This window comes from Helianthus annuus, chromosome 14 (genome assembly GCF_002127325.2).
Source record: "Helianthus annuus cultivar XRQ/B chromosome 14, HanXRQr2.0-SUNRISE, whole genome shotgun sequence".
NCBI classification, from domain to species: domain Eukaryota; kingdom Viridiplantae; phylum Streptophyta; class Magnoliopsida; order Asterales; family Asteraceae; genus Helianthus; species Helianthus annuus.
The window spans coordinates 130,787,951-130,806,350 of record NC_035446.2 but is presented as its reverse complement, the minus strand read 5'-3'; the positions used below and the strand labels follow the sequence as shown (position 1 = coordinate 130,806,350).

General features: G+C 37.7%; 1 protein-coding gene and 1 long non-coding RNA gene across 2 annotated transcripts; one reads left to right on the top strand and one right to left on the bottom strand.

The window, feature by feature from the left end:
* Positions 1-6,040: 6,040 nt before the first annotated feature.
* Positions 6,041-8,809, bottom strand: LOC110903775 (wall-associated receptor kinase-like 22). The gene is made up of 3 exons (XM_022149562.2): positions 7,865-8,809; positions 7,613-7,789; positions 6,041-7,391 (listed from the first exon to the last, which is right to left on the bottom strand). Exons 1-3 carry the CDS (start codon positions 8,700-8,702, stop codon positions 6,226-6,228), a joined length of 2,181 nt encoding a protein of 726 aa, XP_022005254.1. The 5' UTR covers positions 8,703-8,809; the 3' UTR covers positions 6,041-6,225.
* Positions 8,810-12,561: 3,752 nt separating this feature from the next.
* On the top strand, positions 12,562-14,254 carry LOC118486656. The gene is made up of 2 exons (XR_004879365.1): positions 12,562-12,747; positions 13,942-14,254. It is a non-coding gene; the product is annotated as an uncharacterized LOC118486656 (long non-coding RNA).
* The last annotated feature ends 4,146 nt before the right edge of the window (positions 14,255-18,400 follow it).

The following is an 18,400-nucleotide window of genomic DNA, read 5'->3' as shown; positions in this document are numbered from 1 at the left end:
TCTGTCACGTCAGCTGGTTCTGTTGCCCATGCTTCCCGAAAAAAGAGCCGACGTTTTCTCTCTCTTCTGATGTGTCACTCCTTTATTGGTTCCTTTTTCTGTACTCTGACGGTCCACTACCCATCGCATTAAATGCGATGGGTATAAATAGGAGGCGGTTACTCGTTCCTCTTCACTTTTACAAATTTCAAGTGTGTTTTCCTTCTATCTTCTCTCTTCGTTCTCCGTTGTTTCAGTTGTTTTCTTGAATTCTTATTTCCGACTTCTCTGTATTTACACCATGTCAGGTACGAATCCTTCTCAACGGAAGAGGAAATATAAGGAGAGGGCTCCTCCTGGTCCTGACCAGGCGGTCATTGGGTGGAAGGAGGAGGAGTTCATGAATCTGGTTAGGGGGATGGGTTTCCGTCCCGAGTGGGGAGCCCAGTATCCTCCTACCAGTTCTACTGCCTTGGACGCCCCTCCGGGACATATCACTTTATATGCTGCATTTTTTCGGGAAGGTAGTTTCAGATTACCTATTACAAAGTTTACTGCTGCCGTGTTGAGGGGTTATGGGCTTCATATTTCACAAATTAATGCTATTGGGCTTCCACGCATTACTCATTTCGAGTATGTCTGTAGGGCTTACCGTATGGAGCCTACGTTTGAGATGTTTCATGTGTTTTATAGTGTTACCTATGCTAGTGGTTTCTATTCGTTTCAAGCACGAACGGGTGTTGCTCGAGTGTGCTCTGTGCCTTTGAAGAGCCTTCATGACTGGAAACAGAAATTCTTCTACATCCGCCGTGGTGTAATTCCGATAGATATGCCCTATCGTCAGGTGAGCCAATGGATTCCAAAGGTAGACGTCATGGAGGATTATGCTGCCCAGGACTGGTACAAGAAGATAACCCAAAAGGCGACTGCCATTTCCCAGCTGGAGGAGATGGCTTTGGTTGGTGCCGGGATGAGTTTATTGTGGATGCCCAAGAATCCGTTGGGTCAACCTGTATATAGCTATCAGGGCAAATGTATGTTTCTTTCATAAGTTACTGCTGAGTTATTTCCTCTTATGTTTGTTGTGTTTTCTTATCTTCTTGCCTTTTTGTAGTTGGTTACAGCTTGATAAATGTCTTGGATCCGAGGTCGGCGGGTGCTATGGTTGAGGCTATTCAAGAAGATGGGAAACCGACGTGGCTAGACCAAATCCGGGGTCGTTTTTTGCATCCAACTGATGACAGCTTGAGTAGATATGCCAGCGAGGTTCTAGGTGAAGATATTTGGAATGATCCTGTCGACCTGGGTCGAGAGGAAGTCATTGTTCTTTCGAGTGAGAGTTCTGACCAAAACCTTGAAGGTCTAATCTCTCGTTGCGCACGTGCAGGTACCGCGCAGGTGATGTTTCCGAACCCGTGCATGAGGTTGCTGGTGATGATGATGTAGAAGTGCCTGTTGATCCTTCTGCTCAGTTGGAGTCGAGGAAGAAAGCAAGAACTAATAAGTCTGGGAGGAAAGAGGGAAAGGCTGAGGGTAAAGCTGCTGGTTCTTCTCGTAAGCAACCCTCTACTCTTCCTTGTCTAGATTATGTGGTAGTTTCTGACACGTTGTCTGGCCTAGGGGTTGGTGAGAGAAGTCGAGAATCGGATCCTGATGACAGTGCTACCCTGACTGAGCACATGAGGAAAAAGGCCCTCGAGGATCACAAGCGCAAGCTTGATGAGCAGTCTGCTGCTCTTCTTGCTGCCAAAAAAGCGAAGCTTCATAAGGAGGCCCCCCCCAGCACCTTCTGAATCTGAGGTTGATCTTGGTGTTTTTAGTAGGGGTCGTGGAAATCTTCTGGAGGAGATCTGTGCTGCGTCTGCTCCTCCTGCTGGTAACTTGTTTGTAGTTGTATATTTCTTTCGTTTTTCTTCGGGTTGTTTTTAATTCTTGTTTCGTGACAACGGTCAAGATTGGCAAGAAACCTCGTGTGGTGGATATTTCTCAGATCACACCGCGCACTTCCCCACCATCGAGGACGGTTGGTCTGACCCCTCCTCGTGATGATGTTGAGGCAGGCAAGAAGGGTGGAGAAGGGGCTACTGAAGATGTGGGTGAAGGTGGTGGTGATGCTGGAGTTATTGGTGGTGATGGTGGAGTTATTGGTGGTGATGGTGGGGCTGATAAGGGTAAGGGTGTTGAGGTGGAGGTGGAATCTAATGAAACTACTCCCCACCAAACCATTTATACCAAGCGTCCTCCTGGTGGAGGTGGGGCTACTTCTGGTGTGGTGCGTATCCCGCAATTTGAACATAATCCTGCTGATTCTTGGGGTACCCAGAATCCTGCTTGTGATGACTTACCACACGCCCCTCGCTGGAACCTTACTCAGGGTTCCAGGATGAATGACGTGAACAATTGCTATGAATTTTTTGCTATGTCTCTCCCTCCTGTTGAGAGGATGTTCCAGAAAAACCGCAATCGATTTGCCTTGTTGGACGACCATGTTCGTGCCGGGGTAAATTACTTTGCCACTTCTCAGGAAATTCTTCGTGAATGGCGGTTGATGGGAAAGGAGACTTGAAGAGCAAGGTTTGCAGTGGAGGGTATCTGATGCTGAACAGAAACTTGAAGAGCAAAAACAGTTGAATGTTCAGAAACAGAAAGATTGGGAAGCCGCGTGTGAGCGCACGAATGTTGAGATGCAATCTCAGCGTGATGCGATCGTGCGGTTGTCCGGTGAAAAAGCAGAACTTGCTGAAGAGGCTCAGCAGGCGCGTGTTGCGGCCGAGAAAACAGAGAAAGAATATGTTGATTGGATTGATAAGTTAGAGGTTCTTGCCCAGCAGAAGGCGGCTGAGTGTGAGGCTGCACAGCGCCTTCTTGCTGAGAAGACTGCTGAATGTCGGGCAGCTGAACTTCTTGCTGAGGAGGCAGCTGCTGACACCAGATGGTTGCTTTCTCGTGGTGTACCCTTGGTAATTTCTTTTGTCTTTTGTCGCTCATTCGTCTTCTTTTATTTTTGTGATCTTTTATTTGGTTGCCTTGTTTTATGCAGCTTGCTGACCGCATTCTGAATTCAACTGAACTTGCCACGTATATGTTCGAATTGGGCCGAGCGGGTTATAATAGTGGTCGTAAGTTTGGATATGCTGAGGGCAAGGCTGCAGCTGTCAACAAGGAGAAAGATTACCATTTTGAGTTGTATAAAGAAGATTGTGATGGTGCTTATGCTGCTAAGCGCAAGGAGGTTTCGACCCTTGACTTTGCTGTCGTCCGGGCTGCGCAAAAGTTATCTCGGAGACCAGATGGAGTTGCTCTTCTGAAGAAAGCCCTTGGAGACGATGATGATGCGGCAGGGGGTGTTGGCACCAGTCATGCTTGATTGGTGGAGTCCGGCCTGTGAGCCGCGTATGGCCTTAATTGGCCTTGTAATGTTGATGGTTTGGACAATTTTATTCTGTTTTACCTGTTATGGTCGTATGTACTTGATCGTAATTGCTTGATGGATATTTTGTTATCGTTTTTGTGTTTATGCGAATTTTGTTATCGTCATAATATGTGCATGTGTAATTACTTTGATTAGGTGTCACGAATGAATGATGGCGCTGACAGGTGATGTTGTGTTATTACAACGTTTTATTCTGTCGTGTTGATGCGCGCGCTTATTTTGTGACTTACGAAGTGATCGAGTTGCATGTTATTGTGTGAGCTCAGCTGTGTTCAGCCTTGGGAGCATTACAATGTTTAGTTACCTTGCTATCGATATTTTCGTGTTTATGTGGGCACGAAGTTTTAGTTTCGGCGTTTTGTAGGCTTTGGTTGTGTTTCCGACCCGGCTGTGCACTTGGTTGTGACGAGCCTTGGAGGTCTACAACGTTTCCTATGGTCGAACCATTCGATGTTTTCGTGTACGCCCAAAGTAATAAATGCAGTTGTGACAAGAAATTTGCATGAAGTAAAAGTAGCCAAACACTTCTTGTATTATAGTAAATGTGTTGGCGATTCGGCCTTTGCAGTTACATAATTGTTTTACATGTAGCACTTCCTAAGTTGCTGAGCGTTCCAGGTTCGCGGAACCTCCTTGTTGTTGATGGTGCGCAATTTGTAAGTTCCTTTGCCAAGTACTGTATCGATGATATATGGGCCTTCCCACTTGGGGGCTAGCTTTCCGGGCTTTTCTGCGTTCGAAGCTTCATTGTCCCTTAGGACGTAATCTCCCGGATTGAAAGCGCAGACTCGGACTCTGGAGTTGTAGTATTTCTCCAGCTTTGTTTTGTACTTGGCCTCGTTGATTGCTGCCATCTCTCTCCGTTCTTCTAGGAGGTCCAGATCGATCCTCCTTTCTTCTTCATTGTTGATTAAGTTCATTGAGAGCATTCGTGGGGATGGCAGCCCTATTTCTGCTAGAATGACCGCCTCAGACCCGTAGACTAGGCTGAACGGTGTCTCACCGTTGCTTGTCTTTGGCATTGTCCTATGGGCCCACAGTATGCTGGGCAGTTCGTCCACCCAGCCTCTTCTCTTCTCGCCTAACCTCGCTTTAATACCATCAACGATACTCTTATTGACTGCCTCTACTTGACCATTCCCTTGCGGGTGCGCAACCGAAGAGAAGGTATGTTCGATATGTAGTTCTTTGAACCATCGTTCGAGGTCGTCTGCTGCGAAGTTAGTTCCGTTATCGGTGATGATTCTGAGAGGTAGGCCAAAGCGGCATATGATTTGCTCCCATATGAATCGCTTGATGACTGCCGATGTGGTTGATGCAAGTGCTTTCGCCTCTACCCACTTGGTGAAATAATCGACTGCGACTATTATGAATTTGACCGCCCCTGGTGCTTCCGGGAAAGGACCTACCATGTCTATGCCCCATTGTTGAAAAGGTCATGCGGTTGTGACTGGTACGAGTTCATTTTGGGGGCGCATGGTCTTGGGCGCATGTCTCTGGTAGCCACTGCACTTCCTCAACTCTTTCACAGCATCTAGATGCATTCTGGGCCAGTAGTATCCGGCATTCATCACTTTTGCTACCACCATTCGAGGCCCGGCATGAATACCACAAATTCCTTCATGAACTTCCCGGATTAGGTAGTTTGCGTCTTCGGCGTCAACGCATCTCAGCAGCGGGCCGAGATACGACTTTCGGTACAGTATCCCATCTGCCATCTGATAGTGTTCTGCTTTGTATTGGATCTTTCGCGCCTCGGCTTTGTTTTCGGGAAGTATCCCTGACTGCAGGTACATGATTATCGTTGTCATCCAGGACGTTGTTCCTGTCTGGATGACACTTACTTCTCTGAGTGGAACGGCTCGTCCAAGACACTTGTATTAGAAAAAGTTGGGCCTCTCACATTATATCAAAAGCTCTTCAAAGTTCAAAAGCCCAGACCGAAGTTGGAAACTTCTCATGTTAGCTACTTTAGCTGAAACACTAGATATGCTTATAAACGGTTTGTTTGAGGAACAAATGTAAGAATTTTCATTATCGTCTCTTTAATTGCTACGAAGTATATTTGTAAACACTAAATACTAGTGATGGACTGATGGCATTAATGTAATTCTTATATACATTTCCTGAATTAACTGTTGTATTTTCTTGGCCAATATTTTTTTATCATTTAACCAAAGTATTGACTATGAGATTGTACTATGTTTTAATTTCTAACTTATAAAATTGTGGGAATAGTAGTGGTTTTAAAAAAGCACCCTTCAGTCGTGAGCGACCTAGGTGACCATAAATAAAACTGTTAATTTCAGATGGCTTGGCGCGATGCGATCTCAAATGCGGCCATCTGCGTGCTCTTTAGTCACTTCCGGCCGGGAGACAACCACAATGGTGGATTGTACAGTCCGGCCCAACCTTCGGACCCAATTCCATTCTTCTTGAAATCCTACTTTCACATTTTTTTGACACATCTATGAATAATAAAACTATACCAGCTTGTAACTTTGACGCCATTCAGTAACATTATGAACTTCTCTCTCAAAATGTCACTCGTACACTGTTACATGACCATGTTTATACTTCTATGGTGAGTCATATTGACAAATAATGGTCTAAGCATATGTATAAAAAATATAAACGATAGATGTATGAAAGATTTATCCAAAAGATTAAGTTAAAGGTGTAACTTGGAAAGTACATGATAAATCGAATTGTCATCTTAATCTATAAACATTACTTTTCATCAAGTATGCAAATTCAATCGGTATAAATTTCGTATTATTCATAGTCCGAATGATAATATACTTTTTATTGGATCACATGCCGATATTATCATCACAACTCTTTAATGTTGACGTTGAATCGCCATAGTTTATCGCTGAAAAATCCTCCTCATACATCATGTGTTCATATTTAGTTTGAAGAGTGGAGGGAACATGTGACATTCTGATGGCTTCTAACTCCGCAGCTACTTCTTTCATTGTTGGCCTACTTTTCCCATTTAAATTTAAACATCTCATTGCAAGGTTAGCTACTGCCAAGAGGTCATCCGTAGCACCTTCCTTTACCACCTTTGCATCAAAAATAGACATAACGCGATCTTCTTCCATAGCCAACATAAAGTGTGTAGCCAAACTTCTATGTTCACCAAATCTAGTCATGGAAATTGGTCTTTCTCCCGTCAAGAGTTCAACCAGAACAACTCCAAAACTATAGACATCACTCTTTTCTGTAAACTGGCTCGATTGGAAGTACTCGGGATCTAGATAGCCAAATGTACCTTTGACTAACGTAGTCAAGTGAGTTTGGTCTACTGATACGAACCTTGAAGTTCCAAAGTCAGAAATCTTCGCCCGATATTTATCATCCAAAAGTATATTACTTGTTTTGATGTCTCTATGGTATATTGGAATGGAAGTTGCTGAATGCAAGTAAGCAAGTGCTCCTGCGACCTCTGTAGCGATTTGCAATCTCATATTTAAAGAAATTGGAAAATCGTCACTCTCGTTTTGAAGACAATCCGATAAGGTACCATTTGGAATGAATTCAGAAACCAGGAGAGGGACGTCCGTCTCCAAACAACATCCTAATAATTTGACGACATTTCTATGATTTACTTGAGAAAGAATGACCACCTCATTGATGAACTGTTGTAACTGACTTTCATCAACTATCTTTGACTTCTTGACTGCCACAATCCTTCCATCAACTAACATACCTTTGTAGACTGTACCTTGACCTCCTCTGCCCAAAACTCTATTCTCATTAAAGTGGTCGGTGGCTTTCTCCAACTCATGTGACGTGAAAAGTATGGTTTTATCAACTAAAGATGGGTGAGCTTCTTCCTGTTGTTTTAGAAGTAAACCACCATTTCTCTTGAAAAACCTTTGTCTTCTTCTCCTGTCTTTTGTTTTCTTGATCACTTGGTACAATACATAGCTTCCTACCACAAGAAAAACTGCACCCATGCTTATACTAACACCTGAATGAAGGACAATATAAAATGTTAAGTTTTCAAGTAGCCTAAACTTTAAGAGAAGTCAATGATTCATGCTCAAAGGATCTGAACTCAGAAGTCGTCCTTGACGGCCAGAAACTACGAAAATTTCCTTTTCGTCATATTTTGAGCAAAGGCAGAGAACGATACATCTCTGTTAATTGCAACTAAAAACTAAAAACTAGAGAAAAGAAATAAAATAGTACCTAGAATAACACCCAAGGATGATTTGCTTGATTTGATTAATTCTGTAACACTCTCAGGATCAGGTGTGCTAAAGGCACAAGTAAAGTTCCATTTGGTAACTAACCCATCAACATCATAAACTGCACCATCATCACAGAAACCACCCATGTTCCTGCACCTTGTACACTCTTCTGTAACTATAGGCACATCATGTTAAAAAAACCAACAAATACAAGTACCCTATAAAACATAGGAATTATGAAATTACATACATTCGCATCCATCTGGTAGATAAGGAGTTCCATCTACATAGGTAAACGCGAAACATTTCTGAATATCCATTGACATATTATTACCGCGATCCACGCTGCGACTAACCCAAAATAGTTGCAGTTCCAGGCTATCACAGCAAGTTATGCGATTGACGTCAGCTTCTTCTAGGGTCCAAAGAAGTGATACCGGAACAAAAGCTTCTTCTCTAGCGATAGATCGATTAAAGAAGCTTCGATTAGCATACGAATTTTCATCCACCAAGAAGGCAGACCCACACATTCCATCTTCTCCGCGCCTTTCCAAGTTAATGCTGAATGACTTTACATAATGAGGAATTGTGGTTTGGCAACAATTGGTGCCAAAACAATTGTTTGTATCGATAAGAGTGTCATTTCGACAAGTAGTGGAACACCCGGTGAGCACACTCCCATTATCCATCATAACCGCGTTACCACACCCTTCAAAAACAAATTTATTGCGTGATTTGGAAAACAGGAAGGGGCTCCTACCAAGATCGATGCTTACCGTCTCACTGCTGTTCCTGGCTCGGCTCTGGCAGTCAGAGATCTTTGGCACATTAACAATGGCTATTTGATCTGCCAAGTTGACACCCAAGAGTTCTAGGTGGTTGAGTGCAGGTAGATATGGCGTCGAGGAGTTGCAATCAACGGTGTACCATCGGTTGACAGAACAGTTGGCACCGATTCCAAAAGGGTATGGAATCCTCACGTTCCCGCATGTATCATTGCACCCTGTCATGGCGTACTTTGCCATTGCAGTTGATGTTGCAGATAATACAAGGAAGATGAGTAAATGGTAAAGTTGAAATAGCTTCATATTTGTTAGAATAATGATTATACCAAAACAGGTAAGGCGGTTTTTATGTTTATAATGGTGGGCGTATGGTTGGAGGAGGATGCTGAGAAATAATCAAATGAATGAGAGATCGAAGATAGTCAAATACATAATAAATAAATGAAGAGAAAATCATTATATATATCCACTTTGACTAATCGTATCCTATGTATATTCTCTTTAAGAACCTGATGTTTGAAATATTTTCTTTTGAGATTTTACCTGTTTTTTTTTTGGGCATGTAACGGTATTTCAAAAGTAAAATTATGATTCCTGACTTTTCAATTTTTCATGATTTCATGGTTTTCCAATATTACTGTCTAGTTTTTTTCTTCTTTTTTTTTTTTTGTCTTTTTGTTTTTATCCTTCTTTCTTTTTCTACTTATGTGAAGTGGAGAAGTCTAAAATTGTGTATAGATTGAAGATCATATCTCACAATCGTGAACAAAAGAAAACAAAGGCATAACAAAATTTATAATTAAAAAATATGATCAAGTGGCCGATTTATTCATATACACACTTGGTCAGAGCAGATATCCACTCGTCTCGATCCACCACAATGCCACTTGCTCCAATATTTAAACATTTCCTGTGACATTAAATAATATGTATGGAAACATTTCACATGTGTAGCAATTAAACGATATGATTCTTAAGTTTTGGCCAAAGTTTCCCTCCGGTCGTTCCCATTATCCATTACGCGTCTACTTCAACAAAGGCGGGCTCGAAGCTAACTAAACAGACGAATAATGTAATAGACAGCCGACGTTCAAACAACCCACCCACACCCACAAAGTCAACGCTCCATAGGAATGACATATATAGCAAGGAACATTAAGTACAAAACTAATATTACGTAGAGAATGATCACAAAGTATGTGTGCGTAGTGCTTCATTGGTAATAGTAAGATTGAAGAATTAAAATGTTTTATTTCTATCCCCACTTTGTTTTTCTTTTCTTTTTTTAATCATGAGGAGCAGCGGAAGAGAAAAGGAAAGAGGGGATTAACAACAGAATTGATTGAAAAAGAAAACTGATTAGGGTTATAGGCCGATGGTAATGGAATAGAATCGCAGACTTGATACCATGTTAGAAATTGTGAATACCTAAATTAGGATTTCTGTGCTTTACTCACCGGTATATAAAGAGTACATGAAATCGAAACATCTACAATAAAGTCGCTAGACATTGCTATAAGATGATCTTGATGATGTGGTGAGGGAGATGATGTTGGAAATTAAGGTTACAGAAGGAGAGGATAAGGAAGATGACGTTGATCATGGTAAATTGCGATGAATTTGTTATGGTGAATTTTGAATTTTTGAAGATGAACTGAAGCTTTATTTTGAATTTTGAAGATCTATTGTTGAATATGATTTCTGAATAATAATAATAATAATAATAATAATAACGGAAATAGGCTTGTAAAAATCCCTATTAGACATAGTTGACCATTGGCAGTCTTACTCTCGAATATTCCTCCTACCAGTCCAACCTTTCATATATTTTTCCTCCACTGATCCCCCGTTAAAAAAAACTTAACGGAGGTTTTTTTCCGAATTACAAACGTATGTTTTAGGGCTTTTGATCAGAACGACGATACGAGTCTATTGATTTAAAACTTACCTCGAAACAGTGCTTCAAACGACTTGATTTTTGCTAATTGAAAGTTTAAACACCGAGTTGAAGTACCGTTTTCGTCGTTTGAGACACTGTTTCGAGGTAAGTTTTACATCAATGGACTCGTGTCGTCGTTCTGATCAAAAGCCCTAAAATATCTGTTTGTAATTCGGCAAAAAACTTAACTCTGTTATGTTTTTTTAACAGGGGACCGGTTGAGGAAAAATAGGTGAAATGTTGGACTGACAAGGGGAATAGTCAAAAGTGGGACTGCCAATCACGTCTACTAGGGATTATTACAGGTCAATTTCCCTAATAATAATAATAAGCGGTAAAAAAAAGACCTTTCACATTGAGGGTAATAAGTAAGATGGTCTTTTCGCTGTATTTCAAAAGGTCAAATTGACAAAAGGACTCAAAATGTAGCGAATTTCAAACAAAACGGTTTCAGGCATGAAATTCCCAGGGGTGGACCCACCCTTCGGCTTGGGAGGGCGGGCGGGCGCGCCCCTTGAAAAAAAATTAATGTGATTTTCCGCGTAAAATCTCGACCGCAACCCTTGGAAATTTTATCCGCACCCCTTGGAACTTTTCACTCGAACCCCTTGGAAATTTTCATTCGCCCCATTTAGGAAAAAAAATCGTTAGTTTATTAAAAAAGATTGTAAACACATATTTTTATAAAAAAAAATAACTAATTTATAACTTAACACAATACCCTTTACCCACTATATTTCATTAAACATAAGTTAGCCCACTATTCCTTGCCCGTTTAACCAAACCCAATTCAATTCAACCTATATTAAAATAAACCAAGCCCACTAACAACTCCCTCTCTCTATCTCTATCTCTCTCTCTCTCTCCCTCCTCCCTCCCTCCCTCCCTCCCCCCCCCCCCCCCTCTCTCTCTCGCATCTGCCTTCCACTGCCAGCGACAACAGGAACAACAGCCAACAGTAGCCATTTACCACCATGATCCGCCGCCGACAGCCACCAAAACTCACCGGAAATCCTAAGCTTTTTAAGGATGCTGGTTTTGCTTTGTTATTTTGATGATTTTAGTTGTTATTTTAGGAGAAAAAGGGTTATAAAGATGTTAAATAGGTTTGATTTATTTTTGTGTTTTGATGTTGTTTATGGTTGTTTAGATGATTTTTAGGGTTATTACAACTTACATTACATGATTTCTAGGGCTTAATAGTTGAAAATTAAAATTGAAAATTATGTTATGGGGCGATGAACTTATGGAACAATTTGTTTGTGATAGGAACCATGAGTAAGGACGTTACGGCGTGGTTTCTCAAGAGGAAAAGGGTTGAATCATCTTCCAAATTCGTTGATGCGAATACTCTTCCTTCGGATCCTCATGATCGCAAGGCCATTTTATCATATAACGTGAATCAACGAGATGAGATTAGAAGGGTATACCTACTAAGAGGACCTTGCCAACCAAGAGATATTGAGTTCCCACAATCTACGTTTCAAGGAAATGAGTTAAGAAAATTTAAGGAAGAATAGTACGACAAAATGGAGTATAAGGAATGGTTACAGTATAGTTCAAAATGGGATAGTGTGTTTTGCCTATTGGAGATCATAGATTTCAAAAAATGAAAACTCGTACGACAACATTTTAAATATGTTTGTAACGACGTTTGATGTGTTTTTAATGATTATGTAAATTTTAGCTTAATGTTCTTTTGTTTTACATTACCCTACCCCAACCGACCCGACCCGATCCGACTGGATATGAACCGATTTTTTTTATATACGGAAGGGCCTAAAATCTTATAAAAATGTTCCGCACCCACACGAAAAGATTCCTGGATCCATCACTGAAAAATCCTGCACGCACAAACTTAAATTGACTCCACCCAAAAAACACATGGATGCAAATTGTATTTTACTTGGTAAACTATATATGGGTCACACAATTTCTTATAATTTCAAAGTAATTTTTGTTTTGAAGTAGACTCGTGAATGAATCTATCTATCCTATCTAATAAATGAAGAACTTGGGTTGTCATGTAACACCCTTGACAATCTTTAACATTTTAGAGGGAAAGTTTTCTGTAATTTAGAGATTTATTATAATTAAATAATAATTAATAATTAATTAAGTAAACAAAACAATATAGATATTACGCAATTTCTGTTCCATTTAGAGATTTAGAAATGTAAAGGTCAAACTGAATCCCGCATATTGCTTGATTTCTTCCTAATATAGTAATATGGTGTCCTTTTTCAATTCCTTCTCGGTTGCATATCAAAACCCATTTGCGAAACACTTGATTCATCCCGATTTTGTATAGTTTCTGGTTTGAGATTTCAATTTCAAATAAACTATATTTGTTTTCTCATTTACTTCTTACTGTCACTCTCAGTTGTGATTATCAACTTAAGATTTCAGGTAAGTATCATTTATTTTTTGTGTTAATTCTTTAATTAGGGTTAGGTTAATTATAATGCATATAAGTACAATTTCGTAGTGGTTGTAGAGCTTAATGAAATTTTTTGCTATTAAAACCTGATTAGAACCTTGAATTAGAACGGACCAGTTTCAACAGAGGTGGTTAATTATAAAACCGGTGTGTGGTTATGTCAATTTTATGTTTCATAGTTCTTCAGTTGTATGAAATATTGGAAGCTTCAATATTACTGTGCCAATTGTGAAGTGTTTAAATTTTTTTTTTCCTGTTGTTAGTATTATGGATTAGAAATTGAATTCAATTTGGTTGTGATTTGCATTTCCGGATCGTTTTCACCAATACACCTCACGATAGCATTCTTAGTTTTTTGTGTGAATTGCTATTTAAGGGGTTATACTTGATTGAAAATTTGAAATCTATCAATAACATTGCAAAATGAAGTATTTATTCTCGACTTCAAATAGATACAGATGTTACTAAGGGGCTGTTTGGTAGCCTCTTAATGATCATTCAGATGCTACCTCTTAATGGTTTAAAATCTCTGAATGAATAAGAGGTAACCTCAAGTCTGAATGGTTATGAGGTAACCTTTGAATGATAAATCATCACATGTCACATTCTTCTACCTTCTCATTGATAAAATTCTTAATGGTTCCATTAAGAGGTAGCCTCTTAATGACCATTAAGAGGTAGCCTCTTAATGACCATTAAGAGGCTACCCCTAAGTTAGTTGAAAAGTCTTTTGCCCTTAACACACAAAAAAAATTATTCAACAATTCTTAAGTCGTCTAAAGCTATAATAACTAGATAATTAGTTATTAGTGTTTGGAAGGTTTATTATTTAAGGTTTAACATGTGAATTAACCCCTAAATATGAATTGTTATTTCTGAACTTCTCTAAGTATCATTCAGCAATTGAACATTGTGATATAACTCAATTTTCCTTCTTCTGAAACATGAGTGACGTGCTTACTTGTGATTTTTTGTCCCATTATATAAACTATCATAGTTTTTTTATGATCTATTTTTTCTTTTTGTTTCATTGCGTTATGAACATGCCACATCTAACGACAGTTCACTCACGACACTTTTCCTGGTCTTCTTCCTTGATCTACTTAAAGTTTGTTGTGTTCTTCATTTCTGGTTTTTATTTATGCGAACAAACCATTTTGCAGACTTATAAAGTTCTCATCCGCCATGGATATCTTGGTGATCAAGATGCAAACAAGAGGGGGCGTTATTATTTATTAGTTTTTTAATTTATTTTTGTTTTTAATGAAAACAAATTGGGGTTTCGGAGAAGACTGAATATTCAAATAATAGGCATTCAGAATTACTATACAAATTGGAGTTTCGGAGCTGTGAACCTTAGATTTTTATATTTTCTTGTGTTTTTTTCTTTTATTATACTAGAAGGTAGGCACTGTAACTTTCATATACTCCCAATCTTTGTTTCTGGTAATAAACTCATATGTATCTACTTTTCAACTTGTGCAGTGACCAATATTTTATTATTATGCAAAAGGTTATACTAATTTGATACGAACCAAGTCGTAATCAAATGATCCAAAGAAATTAGACGGAAGCCAGAAAGAACTTTAGAGAGAATTCAAACTCAATTCATAATTTTTCATTCATATCTTCAATAATAAAACCTCCGGCTCTTATATAGCCACTTCTAAACAAAAAGTAAATAAATAATGTCAAACTAACTCCTAACAAAATGGAAATAAATGTTACTGGAAGATAAGGGCATCCCCATGATCTTCATTATTTTAGCACACTAAAACAAAAAGTAAACCACTTGTTCAAAATAAGAACGTTATACTTGGACCTAGGTTCGGTACATAACATAATTTTGATTGATAACACTTTTAAGAATTAACATATTGGTGGATGTGATAAATTTGTTCTTTAAGACTATGTTAATGGGTGGTTTTTAGTGATTGAAGTTTAATAGTTTAAACATAACCACCTTGGATAAGGATTAATGGTTAACATTATAATGAACTAGGTTAGAACCCGTGTATTATACGGGATTAATAAATGTAATTTTATATATTAAATAATTAAAAGTTATATCTTTATGAATCTCGTGTACGGGTTAAATAAATGTAATTTTATATATCAAATAATAAAAAACTTATATCTTTGAAAACCATGTGTATTACACAAATTAAATAAATTTAATTTTGCATACTAAATACTAAAAACATCATATCTTTAAAAAATCCGTGTATAATCGGGTTGAATAAATCTACCAAATAATAAAAAATTACATCCTTAAAAACCTCGTATTTTACACGTGTTGAATAGATCTAAAAAATAGTTATATCTTTAAAAACCATGTCTATACACCGATTAAATAAATGTAATTTGTATATTAAATACTAAAAATGTCATATATTTAAAAACTCATGTATAGTCGGGTTGAAAAATCAACAAAATAAAAAAAAATATATCCTTAAAAAACCCTGTGTATTACACATGTCGAATAAATCTAATTTACATAGTAAATGATAAAAAAAAGTTATATCTTTAAAAACTCCGTGTATTACACGGGTTATATAAATGTAATTTTGTATAGTAAATAATTAAAAGAATTATATTTATATTAAATAATAAAAAATATATTTTTAAAAACCCTGTGTTTTACACGAGTTGAATAAATATAATTTTGTATACCAAATAATAATTTTTTTAATAAATTAGGATAACATTTAATATAAATTTATTATTTATATATTTAATATAAGATAAGTAGGAAAGAGAGGTATTTGTTTTAAAAATATATTAAATTAACAATTTAGATTTGAGGATAATATTTTATTAAAAGATTTACTATTAATTTATTATTTATTTATTTAATTAATATAAGATAAATATAGATTTGATGATACTTTAAATGAATGACACGTGTCTAAAACTTGGTTTCTTTTATTATAGTAGATAGATAGATTAATGATCTAAGCATGAAAATAGTGCAAGTTAACTCTTAAACGTAGGCCTAAGTGCTCTATTATCAAAGGTGTTACCATGTTTACTCATGAAATATTTTGTTTATGGTTACAAATGGTAAAATTTTAGGTCTTGGTTATAAGTAGAGACGGACTAAAAATATTTAGTTTAGATTAAGATGTTCATTTATTAAATGAAAACCAAATGTTGACTACAAAGAATTATTTAAAACTAGTTATTTTCCGCCCGCGCGTTGCGGCGGGACCCAATGACTACAAAAGGCGTGTCAGCAACGGCAAACAGATAACGAATATCAAAACATAAATAAAATGACGTGGTAAGGATAATCACTCCGTCATAAAAAACAATTTTAAATAACCTAATATATAATAATAGGACTCACACGTCCTACACGTTGAAAATTCGATTGTTTTCAGTTCAGTTATTACGTTGCTAACACGTTAAAATATGGATGAGCTCGGTACCGGTAACGGCAGGGAAAGTACCGATCCGGAAAATCATCGAAATTAGGTACCGGCACCGAAAATGCTCGGTACAATACGATATGGTATTTGAAGGTAAAAATCAATAAATACAGGTATGGTGCTAGACCGGTGTCGAACCGAAAGTAACGATTCTGAAAACGCCAAAAGGTGGGTACCAAATTGGTACCGAAAATGATTTGTTATAGTAAATTTGGTACCGATACGATGCCGATTCGTTTACAGGATTTGATACGATTTGCTCATCAATATTCTAAATATTCAAGTTAATTTTACATGTTACAATTCATTTATTACAGAAAAAGACAAAAAAGAAAGCAAAATAAGTTGTTGTGTATATAATACCTCATTCAAACGAAATACAGTTTGCTTACTGTGTGTATGAAAAGTAATCTAAACGGTGCAATTACTTGCATTGCTGCGTTGCTACAGGATTTGATGAGCTCGGTATCAACCGGTACCAAAAATACCGTTACCGAAATTCTCAAAAGTGGGTACCGGTACCAAATATACCTAGTATGGTACGGTTCGGTACCGGTCGGTACTGGTACGGTACCGGTATTTGAGGGTAAAAACCGGTGAATACCTGTGCAGAACCGGTACAAAAAATACACCGATTTAGTAAATTTGAGACCAGTACCTATACCTGATACCATTTGCTGATCTCTTAATGATGTATTCCATTCTAAATTAATATATGATAAAAAAGAAAATCAAGCAATGAAGCACTGTTAATTCACTTTCTTTTTTATCATATATTAATTATAACTATAACATTTCAATTTCAATATTATATGCAATATGTAATTTCAATCATAAAAGTATTTAGATATTTATAAACTATATCATTTTTTACATTCAACCCGTGTAATACACGGGTTTCTAACCTAGTATAGAGTAAATTACAAAAATCATCCTTTATGTTTGATGTGCGTAAAATACAACATATAAATTATATTAAATACGGCGTAAAACCCTTTTTCGGTACTAATGTTGGAAAAAGCTTATTTCTTTTTAATTTAAAGGGTTAAAAGAGCTTAAACGCGCAAAACGAGCAAAATAACAACAAAAACCAACATAAATATAAAGAAGGAGGATTGACACAACTCGTCAAGCCCCATCCGCATCCAAAGCAAGGAAATAACAAGATCAGAAGCTTTGGCACGGGGCCGTGCCCAGTTAACATTCGCTGTAGTAGAAAAAGTCAACAACGATAGACAAAACTGACAGAACAACACGGGGCTGACAGTGGGTGGTAGTGGTGGTGACCGACGGTGGGTGGCAGCGGTGGTTGGTAATGGTGGTGCAACAGTGGTGGGTGGTGAAGGTGGTGGTGGTTGACGGTGGGTGGTCACGGTGGCCAGTGATGGATGGGTGGCGGTGGTGGTGGGTGGTAGCGGTGGTGGAGGTGTTGTAGAGTGAAAGAGGGAATTTAGTGGGAAAAAAACATGGGGTGGATGGAATGAATCTAGGGTATTTTAGAGGAAATGGAATGAACAAGGTAATAGATGATTACATTCCATTCCATTGACCAACCAAACACTATTTTTTCCATTCCTTCATCATAGTCCATTCCATTCCATTTCGCTTCTCATTACTCCATACCAAACACTACCTAATGTATTCTTAGCATAAATCCCATTTTTTTCAAAAAGTTGTTTCATTCACGTCAACAACTAGTTTTATGTTGTTAATTGAATTTATCTTCACTCACAATCTTTATTATTGTTGTTGTTGTGGTGCTGCTGTTGTTGTTGTTTTTTTTTTTTTTTTTTTAAGATTCTTTGTTAATTATTATTCTATCTCTAAGTTTGAATATTATAATGGTTATTAATGTTTTATCATTATCATTATTTGGTTAGTTTGTATTATTGTCGGTTAAATTGTATCTTGTTGTATATAACAGGATCTTGTTTTCAGCTATTTTTCATGGTATTAATCATATAAGGAAGATAATAAGAAGACCAAGGCTTCTCTTAATCCATCATTTCAGGATCTTGTTTTCAGCTATTTTTTCATGGTATTAATCATATAAGGAAGATAATAAGAAGACCAAGGCTTCTCTTAATCCATCATTTGTAGCAATAACATTATACCATAAAACAAGAAAAATACATGTCTGGACAACAAAGGCACCATGACCTCCCACCACAATCATCAGTAGTTCCTGATA